This window comes from Lolium perenne, chromosome 4 (genome assembly GCF_019359855.2).
Source record: "Lolium perenne isolate Kyuss_39 chromosome 4, Kyuss_2.0, whole genome shotgun sequence".
NCBI classification, from domain to species: domain Eukaryota; kingdom Viridiplantae; phylum Streptophyta; class Magnoliopsida; order Poales; family Poaceae; genus Lolium; species Lolium perenne.
Genome location: NC_067247.2, coordinates 79,923,560 through 79,937,193, shown reverse-complemented (window position 1 = coordinate 79,937,193; position 13,634 = coordinate 79,923,560). Strand labels below are relative to the sequence as shown.

General features: G+C 47.7%; 1 protein-coding gene across 1 annotated transcript; it reads left to right on the top strand.

Moving 5' to 3' along the window:
* The first annotated feature begins 6,242 nt into the window (after positions 1-6,242).
* Positions 6,243-7,742, top strand: LOC127293082 (uncharacterized). The gene is made up of 8 exons (XM_051322635.2): positions 6,243-6,400; positions 6,520-6,591; positions 6,680-6,754; positions 6,871-7,015; positions 7,095-7,186; positions 7,286-7,327; positions 7,427-7,507; positions 7,591-7,742. Exons 1-8 carry the CDS (start codon positions 6,365-6,367, stop codon positions 7,669-7,671), a joined length of 624 nt encoding a protein of 207 aa, XP_051178595.1. The 5' UTR covers positions 6,243-6,364; the 3' UTR covers positions 7,672-7,742.
* Positions 7,743-13,634: the final 5,892 nt, after the last annotated feature.

Sequence of the window (13,634 nt, the reverse complement as noted above, 5' to 3'; positions counted from 1 at the left end):
TATCTCCAACTAAAATGCATCTAGATACATCTGTATCTAGACGAAAGTAAGACATTATTTTTAGACGTAGTGAGTAGTATTATCACAAACCTTATAATTATTTTTGACAAACATTTGGTTAGTTTGGGATGGAACTCAAAGGGTCAACTTGAGAGATTATTTACGTTTTTTTGTCGCAATATTTACCTATGTTTTGTTAAGTTTGAATTTTCGGCCAGAGATTGAAGCTTAAATCTTGAATTTTAAATATTGACTAAGCATTTGGTCATAAATTTTAATGGTGCGCTCAGTAGACCAGTCATAATTTTATGAATTATTGTTTTGTGTTTTTAGAAATTTGAATTTAAAGTCAACTTCAATCCATGAATGTCATAATTGTTAATCCGAACTAGAAGTATCCATTTAGTTATGTGCAAGTGTCACTTAAACATTAGTGGTTTCCAATAGAATACACCGCACCGGTGGTTAAGAGCAACCCTACCCCGGGTGGTCATATGCGATTGTATGAGGCAAAGTTAGCCTCAATAGAGAGTTGTGACTTCATCAATCTTAAAACTAGCATTCTACTATGAGTAAGTACATGTGGTGTGCCCCATGTGTGCATCTACGTTGTACAAGTTGCTTGTAAGAAAATTATAGTTGTTGAGAATGGCTTTGTTTAGTTTTTTTTTTTTTTTTGCAAAAACATCCACCGATATATCGATAATCATCAACAACAGTAGTACAAGATCTCTAAAAGTAAAACAAATTACAAATAGTTTCTTAGACCACCTAGCGAAGACTACACGCACTAGAGCGAGCCAAATGTGCGTCGTCGCCCTTGCCCCTCTCTCACTAGAGCAGGGTAAAGCTTGTTGTAGTAGAGCTTGCTGTAGTAGATAGAAAGAAAGTCGTCGTGCTAAGCCTTCAAAGGACCAGCACACCAAAGCAGCAACCATCGCCAAAGATGAGAACCATAAATCAGAAAAGCCAGACTTGTAACAAAATCAACTAACACGATAATCGGCTGGATCCTCGGAGATCCGCCAGGAAGACAATTCCACATCCCCTCTGCCGACGAACCGACCGAACGGGGATAAAGCGAGGAGAACCTTATTTTGACTTCAAGATGTAGCCGCCGCTTCACCATTTTGAAGAAGACATTACAAATGCCTAAAAGAAAGAACTGAAACCTCCCACTGGCAAGAGGTCGTGGTCCGTCGCACCTCCAAGGCCAAAGGCCAACGAAGGTGAGGAGGACCATCAGCGTCGCCGATGAGGAGGATAAAACCCTAGATTGGTTTTTCTGGAGCGCCTTCCGCCTCCTTTTCCCTAAAAAACAAACTTACCAACGGAATACCACCATTATGACTAATTTTGTTATTTTGACAAGCGTCGATCAGTAAACGAGTAGCATTTGTTGGATAACGAATTTTATTTCTTCGCAAAAACGCAAAAAGCTTTGCGTTTCGATTCATTGATAGAAAAAGGAGTTTACATTACAAGCCTAAGACAAGGCCGAGACACCCACACACACCCGACACTCAAAACGAGACTACGACAAAGTGCCGAAATCCGTCGAGTGCTTCTCTAAGATGCTACAGAGAGAGCTCCTCCGCTAAACAGAACCCATGCCGGTGAAAGTCGCTGTGCTTGTGCATCGACGAAATTACCAAGAACCTGCCATCCGCAGCCAAGACGCGTACCACCCGGATCCCGCGAGCCCACCATGGCTCAGCGCGGAGCATTGCTGCTCCGGCCTCAGCCCAGATCCGGGGACGCCGTCGGCGCAGCGGCTAGCTCCTAGCAACCTCACCAGACGTGAAAGCATGCAGTCTTCAGCAGCCCGCCATCAAGCACAGAGGCCAGCCCACCACTGCACATCCAGAGGCTTGCTTACGCTGTCAGAGGAAGATCCTCGTCGCGTAAGCCACCGCGATACCGCTCAAGAGGCTAGCGTGACACCTGCATCGCAAGACGTCTCCCATTTGGCCAGCACAGAGATCCACGAGGAAGGACTACGACATGAACTCAAAACTCCAGAGACGACGCCTCCATGGAGGGTACGACGTCAAAGACGCCGACGTCACCCGATTTGGCATGCCAAATCTAAGGTTTTCACCCGGAACCTGAGACCCTAGGCGAGTGAGATGCCGGAACTCCTCAATGACGCCACATAGGAAACGGCGCCCTCAGGCGTCGCCGTCACCGGCCCCAAAAGGCAGGGCTTTCGCCCGGAGCATGGTACCTCACCACCGCAAGCACTGTCCGCTCTTCCCCCAGAGCTCACGCGCTTACCCAACCAAGGGAGGACTCGCTAGCAGTCTGCGCGCAACCACCTCAGAGAGGCATCGCCGGCCACCCAGCACCGCCAACCGCACCGCCAGCGCCGCACGGGCGCCCCGAGCCACCACGCCAAGATGGCGTTAGGCTAAGCTCAACCCGGCCAGAGCAGCAGCACCCTGCGCTCGGAGCCGAGGAGGACAGGCGAGGAGCAGGTGGGTGACCGCACCCGGGCGCAGGTGCCCAGAACGGTCGGGGCTTGCCTTCCCCGGATCGGGCCCGAAGGGCCCAGATCTGGCCCGGCCGACCCGCGCCGCCACGGCGCCAACTCCGGTCGCCCAGCACCGTCACCGTCAACCCAGCGCCGTGATACGTCTCCAACGTATCGATAATTTCTTATGTTCCATGCTTGTTTTATGACAATACCTACATGTTTTATACACACTTTATGATGATTTTATGTGTTTTCCGGAACTAACCTATTGACGAGATGCCGAAGTGCCAGTCCCTGTTTTCTGCTGTTTTTGGTTTCAGAAATCCTAGTAAGGAAATATTCTCGGAATTGGACGAAATCAACGCCCAGAGTCTTAGAATTGGACGAAGCTTCCAGAACACCCGAGAGCCGCCAGAGGAGGGCCACAGGGGGCCCACACATGTGGCTGGCGCGGCCCAGGCCTTGGCCGCGCCGCCCTATTATGTGGCGGCTCCGTACCCCCTCCGACTCCGCCTCTTCGCCTATTTAAAGGTCCCTGACCTAAATCTTCGATACGGAAAAGCCACGGCACGAGAAACCTTCCAGAGCCGCCGCCATCGCGAAGCCAAGATCTGGGGGACAGGAGTCTCTGTTCCGGCACGCCGCCGGGACGGGGAAGTGCCCCCGGAAGGCTTCTCCATCGACACCGCTGCCATCTCCACCGCCATCTTCATCAACGCTGCTGTCTCCCATGAGGAGGGAGTAGTTCTCCATCGAGGCTGAGGGCTCCGCTGTAGCTATGTGGTTCATCTCTCTCTTTATGTGATCTAGTTGAATATCATCTATGTGCTACTCTAGTGATGTTATTAAAGTAGTCTATTCCTCCTCCACGGTGTAATGGTGACAGTGTGTGCATCGTGTAGTACTTGGCGTAGGTTATGATTATGATCTCTTGTAGATTATGAAGTTAATTATTGCTATGATAGTATTGATGTGATCTATGCCTCCTTCATAGTGTGATGGTGACAGTGTGCATGCTATGTTAGTACTTGGTGTAATTGCAATGATCTATCATGCACTCTAAGGTTATTTAAACATGAATATCGAATATTGTGGAGCTTGTTAACTCCGGCATTGAGGGTTCGTGTAATCCTACACAATTAGTGGTGTTCATCATCCAACAAGAGAGTGTAGAGTGGTTCTATTATGTGATCATTGTTGAGAGTGTCCACTAGTGAAAGCAGGATCCCTAGGCCTTGCTTTCAAGCATCGAATCTCCGTTTGTTTACTGTTTTGTTGCATGTTTACTCGCTGCCATATTTTATTCAGATTGCTATTACCACTCATATTCATTCATACCACTTGTATTTCACTATATCTTCGCCGAACTAGTGCACCTATACATCTGACAAGTGTATTAGTTGTGTTGGGGACACAAGAGACTTCTTGCTTTGTGGTTGCAGGGTTGCTTGAGAGGGATATCTTTGACCTCTTCCTCCCTTAGTTCGATAAACCTTGGGTGATCCACTTAAGGGAAACTTGCTGCTGTTCTACAAACCTCTACTCTTGGAGGCCCAACACTGTCTACAAGAATAGAAGCACCCGTAGACATCACGCCGTCGCCGCCATCTTCAGCGCCGTCGCCGCCTTTCCCAGCGTCGTCGCCGTCGCTCGGCAGCCATGGAGCTCCTGCCGCCGCCGTCGGGTTTACCCGCGCCCCTACAGACCTGCGGTTGGTGGAGATGCCCGCCGCCGGCGGCACCGCGCGGGCTTTGCCCGGTGGCTCCTGCCGCCGGCGGCGGAGAAGGGGGCGGAAGGGGTCTGGGCGGAGGAGAGAATACGGTTTCGCCCTAACTCGCCCGCGGGGACGAGCCAGGAGCGGACCGAAGCGGGGGCGGATGGTGTCTGTAAGGGCATCTCCAACCGCGCGACCCAAACCGCGCCCGCGCGTCCGGATGGGTCGAGCCGGACAAAAACGTGGCCCAGCGCGGGGACGCACCGCAAAAGCGGACGGCCGCGGCGTCCGGAACGACGCAAACCCGGCCCAAATCTGGGCTAGGTTTGCGTGGCCGCGGATGGCACGCGCCGTCCGCTCGCGTTCAGACGCTGGTCGCCTCGTCTCCCGAGGGGCCCACACTGCCGGTGACCAGGAGTCTATTAAATGGGGACCGGAGGGGATCGGCCCTCCACTCCGCCTCCCCACTCCACTCCCCGCAGCGAAACCGCCGCCATGGCCAAGCGACGGTTCGCCAACGACGACGAGCAGCAGCCGCCGTCGCCCGCCGGCGCTGCGGGCTGCGGGAAGAAACCGAGGCGGCCTCCACATCTGAGAGGCCGCCCGCGGCGGTGCGGCATTGCTGCAACCGCCGCCTCTGCTCGAGCCGGCCCGAGTCCTCGGAGGAGGACCGGACCTCCGCGCCGCGCCGATGATCTCGGCGGCGGAGGAGGAGGCGAAATGGCCGCACCTCCATGCGGCCATTCGCACCTCCGAGATGGAGGAGGCGGCCCGGCGGGAGGTCGAGGAGGCGGAGGGCTCGAGCTCTACGCCTGTGCCCGCCGGGCGCGACGGGAGGAGGAGGAGGCGGCGTGGCGGGAGGAGGCTGGCGCCGCGCCGACGAGGAGCGCCGCCAGAGCAGCGGCGGCAGGAGGACAGGCGCCGCGCGGAGCAGCGGCGGCGCTAGGAGGCCAGGCGCCGCGCCTGGTAGGAGACGCAGCAGCGCCTCAGGGAGGAGGCGCTGCTCCGTGCGCCGTGTTGTAAAAGCGACAAGCAAATAACGAAGAACGAAACAAGAACACACGCAGGGGACACAAGATTTAACGTGGAAAACCCCTTCCAACACAGAAGGGGAAAAAACCACGGGCGCCAGCCAGCAAAACTTCACTATATCGGGAGGTGTTTACAAACGCCGTGGGTTATCTTATAATCTGATAAACCCTAGCCGGCGGCTTACAAGATGTATATATAGGCGGTGCCAACGATCCGTACCGTACCGCGGGGGGCTGCCGTCCCCCAGACCCCCCGCAGGCGTCCCTGTAGGGCACGACGTATGGGCTAACTTCTGACTACGCTACGCTTCGGCCCAAGCCTCCGGCGACGGGCCTCGCTCCGCTCGTCAGAAGTTAGCCTCCCTTTAGTATATGAATTTGGATCACAATACAACACGCCGCCGCAGCCTCGGGTGGCTCCGGACCCCCACTCGGCCTGGGAGGAGGCCCTGTGGTCTCCGTGGCCGGAGTCCCCGGCGCGGTCCAGCCACAACAGCGCGCTGCCGCCCGGGGACGTCGTCCACGACGACGACGTCGCCGACGACGCCCACAGGGGCTAGGCGGCGCACCGGCAGCCACCGCGCCGCCGACCAAACCCTAATAGAGGGTTTTTTATATTAGTTTGAATTTAAAAGCCTATATAGGGGCTTCTTTTGTTAGTTTTATTTGCCCAAAATAGGGCTGTGTACAAATTTGCCCAAAATAGGGCATATGTTCAATGAAATTTCATTTAAAATCGCATTTTTTCAAATGTTTTTCTATTTCCTTGATTATGCGCTGTCCGCGTGTTCGCTTGGCCACCCAAACGGCTCAAACCGGACGGCCCAGCGCGTCCGTTTGGGTCGCACGGTTGGAGATGCCCTAACAGCGCAACTCCGGATAACGAATTTTATATTAAGAAGTTGCCAGGAAGAGTCTTACTAGCTCTGCACATTGCCACGTAGTTCGGTCAACCGTCAATAGAGCTGACGTACTCTCGGCCCTCACACGGTGTTATACATTTTAAATATGATCCACTTAAGACCTTGATACTTGGAACACAAGGAAGCAGCTGCATAATTTAACAGGGTGTGACTGTGAACCTCTGCACGGTCCAGAAATCTTCAGTTGGTCGTCGAGCTCTCCAGGAGAAGAGAATTAGACATGGCTTCCACCTGCAACAACTCCTCGTCATTCAAGGTACAAACATCTCTTATCAATCTGCAACCTCCCTTAGAATTTGCAATTAGTACCCGTCAGTCAGAGTCTCGATCTCCTCTAAGCCTCGTTCTTCTTCTTCTTCCTGTGACTTCTTGAAGATCATACTCGGCTCGTCGTCGCCGGCTCGCCGCGAGATCCTGTCCGATATGGGATACGAGTTCACCGTCATGGTAGAGTGCCCTTGGCTCATGTACTACTAGCAAATTTCTTATCTGTACTTGCTGTGATGAAATGGCTATTTGGTCTCTGTGCTGCCAGTGCGCTGACATCGACGAGAAGGCCATCAGGAGGGAGAAGCCGGAGGAGCTGGTCAAGGCCCTGGCCGAAGCAAAGGTACGCACCAGCTACGGCTCGATCTGAAGATGCTTCTTGCTTGCTAGTAATTGCAGTGGACTCCTGATACAGTCTTAAATCCTTGGGTGCTTCTTGATCAAACTTTATGTATGTAGGCCGACGCCGTTAAACTGAACCTTCCTGGCGGATGCGCTCGATATCAGCCTACCCTTCTGATCACTTCCGACCAGGTTATGGTGAGCAAAGGGGTGATCAGGGAGAGGCCCAGAAACATGGAGGAAGCCAGAGAATTCATCAAGGGTAATGATCGGCCTTCTTGTGGACGCGCGCAAGATACAGTATGGCTAACGAACTGTTTTTGTTCCTGGTGTTGTAACAGCGTACTCGGGTGATCGAGCGTTTGCGGTGAACTATGTTCTCGTCACCAACCTGAGCACCGGGGGCAGAAAAGGGGGCTGGGATATACCTGAGGTAGCGTAGCTTAACTTCGAGCGTCTGAACCTGCCACTTCTTCCTTAAGGAAAGAGACTGAAACTCACAAATGAATTGGTCGTGTGTTCCCGTATGCAGATAATTTTTCGCCACATACCAGACGCGTTCATCGAACAAGTCGTGAGTAACCAAAGGACACTACTGCACCATTTTTTATCCCTGAAATTGAAATTCTGTGCACGACTTTTCTGTACCTAAAAGAGTGGAATCGTGTTGCAGGTGAAGGAAGAAGACATGACCTGCGTGGCTGGGGGCTTCAAGCTGACGCATCCATCGGCGTCGCCATTCATCAAGGAACTAGTGAGCGAACTCTTCCCATGTTCCCGACGACCCTCGTCCTTAACGACCGTAGAGCAACAGTGGCTAATTTCTGCCTTGCACAGGTCGGTACAGCGGACAGCGTCCGAGGGCTACCGAGGGAGCTCACCGAGAAACTTATCACAGAGTCGTTGGAAGCACAATAGTTCGATTTGTCCGTTACCCAGCATTGTAATAACATCTATATCTATATCTATACCTAATAATAAAGGAGCTAAGGTTTCTGCCAAAAAGTTTTGTCAACGCATTTTTTTGGACCGTTTTGCCCTCCCACCAAATCGCATAATACTGAATGTTGCCACCGTACCGGTTCAATCTTATTTTCCAGATACTACCAGGTTTGATCTCTCTCGGTTCGGTTCGCCTCCGCGCTAGGATCTGGGCCACCTAGCTGCGTTCGTGAGGCATATGGGCCAAAACCAAAAGCCCCTCGTGAAGCTCCGTTCCAGCTGTGACGCACGCCTGGATATTTCTGCTAAATAGTCCCACCTCGCTTTATTATAAAGCTTAAGGCTGGTTTATATACGTCAAATTGGCGGAAAATAACAAGCCTCGTTACTAAGATCTGATTAGAGAATCTTCTCACAAAAAAGATCTGATTAGAGAATTGTTGGGTGGCCCGTACCCGGCAGAAAAGGGGGGCGAAGCGCGAGAGATGGAAGGGAAACACATGAACAAGGCAGAGGATGAGAAAACGGGGGAAAAAGCTCAGAAATTGACCCGGGATCACCGAGGTGCAGAGGAGCTTCGTGGCGCCGGCGGAAAGAAGAGAGGAACGAGGGGAATCGCTGGCAGCGCCGAGAGGTGGTGAGGAAGGAAGGAAGGGATCTACAGGCAGGGATCTGGAGGGGGAGGCGCATCGGCGAGGGCTGTGTTCCAGTCGCGGCGATCACGGGAGGGATTAATTCCAGACAGGGATGGGGATGCAGGCGCATCGGCGAGGGCTGTGTTCCAGTCGCGGCGATCACGGGAGGGATTAATTCCAGACAGGGATGGGGATGCGGCGTGTCGGCGCGAGGCTGTGTTGAGCAGGCGCCGGCCTCCAGCTCTGGCGGTCTCGCGTTTAGGTGGGGTGGGGCAGGAGCCAAGCCAAAGACGGCACGACTCCCTCTCCAATCTGGCCACACAAGGTTTACATAGCCTTACTTTTTCGAGACCAGCTTTTGTGAACCTGGGTGTATGTGAACCCACTTTTTTAAAAGTGGGTTTGTGATGTCAAAACATGTTTCAAAAATCGAAACACAAAATGATTGCAAAGATGATCTCAAACATGTGCCCTGGACATGAGTTTCGTTCTGAAAAAACATTTTATTTTGCCTCGGCAAAAAAGTGAAATTTTACAGGGCTATATAGCAGTATATATGTGACGTATTTTGTCTTTTTTAGATTCTGAAATAAAAAAGTGGTTTCTCCGTGAAAACTTTCTACGCACACATGGAACATGCATACGTACCCCGCTATTTTTATTTCAGAATTTTTTCACATTTCGAAAATGCATTTCCAACCTGGGTTCACGTGCTCCCAGGTTCAATTGGGGCTTTTCCTACTTTTTCATACTTGTTAATGAGACGGACCACACCTCATGTGCGGTAAATCTGAAATGGTATTTCAAAAGTTAAATACTACTCTGGTTTAAAAATAAATTGTCTAGCAAATATATTCATTTTTGTAATTATTTTAAATTTGAGGGTGTACCATTCTGAACAATTTGTTTGTGCCTGTCACACACAACTGCCACAAAGCGTAGGCTGCGCTGGTTTATAATGGGACACGGCGTTAACGTGTACCTACCGTACTAGCACTAGCGCGACGAATTACCATGTGCCGAGTGGAAATTCTATGCATATGTCTGGTGATTTTTTGCCAACCTAGCGCGAGCACGGTGATCCTCGTTGTTTATAACCGTCATTGCCCGTGTCCTGTGTCGCCGAAGAATTTCACTGCTATACATGCTTATGTGGATGAAACCACCGTTTCTTGACGGTGGGCAATAAAACTATCCTTCCTATGACACAACCCAATAAAAAAATATGCTATAAATTATTTACAATATAGTTGTGCCTCTGTTAACGCGTCAAATAGAAACTCATATCCAATAATAAAATTATGTTTACCTAAATAATATTCATTAATTAATTAATAAAAACCAAACCGTACGAAAACAGCCGCATACTTAATTAAGAAATGTCAACACACCGCATGCCGATAGTCGTGCCGGAAGATAATGATGTCGCTTGCGACAGTGAAGGCACTAGCCATTGTGGAAAATAGGATTACCGAAAATAGTTGAATTGTAAAATCAATCCGTAGCAACGCACGGGCTTTTGTGCTAGTAATAACATATGCATAATAACTGGTGCGGTGGTTTGGTTTTGAACATCCGATTTTTGACAATAAACATGCTCATGTTTTTTACTTACATGTGGAGTAAATTCCTGTTTTTACCCCCTAATTTGATATTTTTGACACTAATTACCCTATTTAGCTATTTTTTATTCTAATTACCCCATTTAGCAAAAGTGTTGCCAATTTTTACCCCTTTTAATAGATCAACGGATCAGGAGTGGTGTTCAGTTTGACGTAGCACATGGCTTAAGCAGGACACAGTCTGTTCTTTCTTTCAGAGAGGCATGCCATGTCCTTCATGGTAGAATAAATCAGCGTCTCCATGGGAGAAGTACTTGCATACTCTATGGGAAGGAAGAGCACTTGATTGTGAAAAATTATTCTTAAACATTAGCATGGTATAGCAGCGTGATCAATTGCTTGATTTGCTTTTTTGGTATAATAGTTATAGAATTAAACAAATTGGCACATGACTGGCACTGGGATCCATCGATCAAAATAATCACAAAATTTTAGGAGGGGTAAAATTGGCACAAATTTTTTCTAAATGTGGTAATTAGGATGACAAATTTCTAAATGGGGTAATTAGTGTCAAAATCATCAAGGTAGGGGGGAAAACTAGAATTTACTCAAAATAAAATGAAACTCATGCTCTGAAAAGCAAATTTTGAAACACCAATTTTTTCTTGCCACATGCCAGTCCTCTGTCCGCTTTACATAAAAAAAAAATATGCACACAATCGGCAGGGCCATGCACATACACAATTGTTTTCAATGGTCTTTCGGCCTCTTCCTCTCCCTTGTGTAAGCCACCACCGCCATCCCCCTCATTTCATTGTCTAGTCTACTCTCTATGAAAGGTGGTTGGTAATTAGGGTTTGATTTTGTAATGTATATATTCTCTGTTGCAACCTTTCTTTTAATCACAAATTAAGTTGTCTAGGTCATGAACAAACCAACCAACATCACTGCAGCTTCAGCAACCGAAATGAATATAATGAGAAACTTCCGTACATCCAACAATAACTTACGTGCCTTCTGTTGCAACCTTTGTTGCAGTTGTATATCCCAATCTCCCATCTGTTTATTCCAATAGAGCCTACTCCTAGCCAATCAAATGATATTTATGTTCTTCCAAGTTATCGATAAAGCTAAACTAAACCGGTTGGCATAGAATGCAATCAAAATAGTGACAAGTAGGCGAATAGAAGACCGAAAACTGCCTAGGTGGTTATTTGTTGCATAAGACGGTGGTGGAAGCTGAAGGAAAGAATGTCCTTCAAATCTTGGTATGCTTTTCTAAGGATTATGTTGCGCCTAGCCGACCTTTCCTACCACGGAAACCAAGCTTCTCAGGGTTGTCGGAAGTATGGTAGGAAACTATTAGGACTAAATTTGCTGGTCTCCATCCTAAAATTGATTATCAAAAAATATAGTTTTAAAAATATAAAAAAGATGAGATCTAATTTCGAAGAAATTGTGGCTAGACACCCAATGGTGAAATGGGTCATCATTTAGACTCATCTTTATGAGTTATGGCTTTTGATTCTTTTAACTTGAAATTGACTTCACATGATTACCTTGTGCTGGGGTCTTACCTTTTTAAACTTGTTGTAAGACCGGCCCCTTTTTAATTTAAGAGCAAGTAGGGCACTCACTTATATAATTCCTAAAAACCAATCCAATTTACGCTTTGGAAGTTTCTGTAAGCACGCTTACCTATTCGTATGCCAAAACATCCATTAAGATATTTCTTATAGACCATTTGGTCTAGAGATCTTTGCCATAAAATTTATTTATATCTACAATATCAAAAGTATAACGTATGGAAATATACATCATGGCGAATCTAATGTTTCTACATAATTAGTCAACTTTTACATTGTTTGACATTTAAAAAAGGTTATATGCGGTACATTTTGTCAAGGAGGGAGTATAGTAGTAGATAGTTTGTGCAATTTCAAAACTAATTTATGAAGAATACAATGTTACAAAATATATTTATAAATATAGTTCTAATGCAAATGCATTTCTCATTGATATATAAATTACAACTGTATAGCAAAAAACTCCTTACTAATGTTTAGTAACATTATTATGTGGTTAACTACATCAAATAAGAAATATTAAATTATACTCCTTACCAAGAACATAGCATGCTACAATTAAAATTTAAGTATAAAAAATTAGTATAAAATTAAATTAATTCAGTTTGACTGGATCAAAATTATGCTTGAATCGTCCTAGTCATCACCGTCAATGAAAGATGTCTCATTGACAATTTACCGAGAGGGGAGTGAAGCCCTACATGGAGGGCAGCACGGAGGCAAGCTCGAAATCACTGGCGTCTGAAATGGGCACAGACCGTGGCGGCAGTTGTCTATGCCGGAGCGGGAACCATCGTCTACAAGTATTTTGGAGGGGAATGAAGATCTGGGCACGCACTGGCGGGCGGCGTGGCGGAAAATTCAACATCTTAAATATGGGGGATGCGCAACAACTAGGCCATGCATTGTCTTCGAGATACGGCGGACTATCAAGCGGTGTTCTCTTTTTTTCGTCCTTGGTAGCATAATACTTTGCTATCGTTGAGATTTTAGAATTGTTACAAGAACCATAAGTTTCTAGTTGCTGGCAGCAGCGAAAGCTCTCACGATCGATTTTGCTTTCCGAGATTTTGGGGCGATGGTGCTTTGTTCCTGTTTTAGCAAGTGTCTCGGCAATTGTAGATTTAAGAGACTTCATGGACCTACTTGTATTTTTCTTTTTCTTAGGTCATGGTCTTTTTTGCAATGTTTTCAGAGCATGTATCGTTTGCCATCTAGCCCGGAATTTCGCATGTTATGTTATTTTTTATTTGTATTTTAATGATGGCTTCATGGTTTCTTAGAATAGAACGGAACGCATTGCCAAAAATTTCAGGGGAATCTAATGCAACATTTTTTCTAGTCCACGCTTATTGCCAGAATAAGAGGATTTGATTATAGATTTTATTTCCTTCTATGCTTCTTTATTTGCTTTCCAGTTTAGGGTGTTTATTTAATATTGCATTACCTAGAGTATTTTGGACTCTAACAGACTCAAGAGCTTTGGATACTGGGAATCCAAGGAAGCAGGAGAGGTATTTATCAGATCATGAGCCTCATAGCCGTTGCACTGTCCAGTCCAGAAATCCTCAGCTGATCGAGTTTTTTTTTAAATGGAGGAAATACCCCAGCCTCTGCATTAAAATAATGTACACAACTTTTATTTTATTAATTATTCACCGAAGCCTTACAAGAGAAATACATTGATCAGTCGGAAAACCCACCTACTTGGCCATAAGAATCACAACAACTACAACCTTGATGAAGGGGGTGTCCATGATCAGAGCCACATGCATGCCGCGACCACCCACCAACGCGCATCATCTAAAACCGGCTCACCGGCCCAACAGACTTTTAGTATATACCTCATGCACACACTAAAGATTCGCCGCCTCCGTCTTCTGCAAACCAATCTTTAGGACCTGGATCTCCGCATTGAACTTGTCACCTATGTTGACGCCACCACGGCACCAGAAAACGCCACCGTCCTGTGCATGTCCAACAACACGCGTCCGTCTTCAAGATCCCATTGCCACACACCCGAAAACTCGCCGTCGTCAACACAGTGAGATGTACACCGCTCCACCTCCTGTCTCCATCCTCCAGTAGTTGCTCCAAAGACGTTGCCCTCAAGGGGGAGAACGACACCGAAAAGTATCGCCAACGTTCGATCTGGA

Bases quoted from the DNA above. Each gene is read 5' to 3' on its own strand.
- LOC127293082 (XM_051322635.2), top strand. From the start codon at position 6,365: ATGGCTTCCACCTGCAACAACTCCTCGTCATTCAAG. The intron at 7,016-7,094 runs GTAATGATCGGC...GTGTTGTAACAG, and splicing joins AGCCAGAGAATTCATCAAGG to CGTACTCGGGTGATCGAGCG. The intron at 7,328-7,426 runs GTGAGTAACCAA...ATCGTGTTGCAG, and splicing joins ACGCGTTCATCGAACAAGTC to GTGAAGGAAGAAGACATGAC.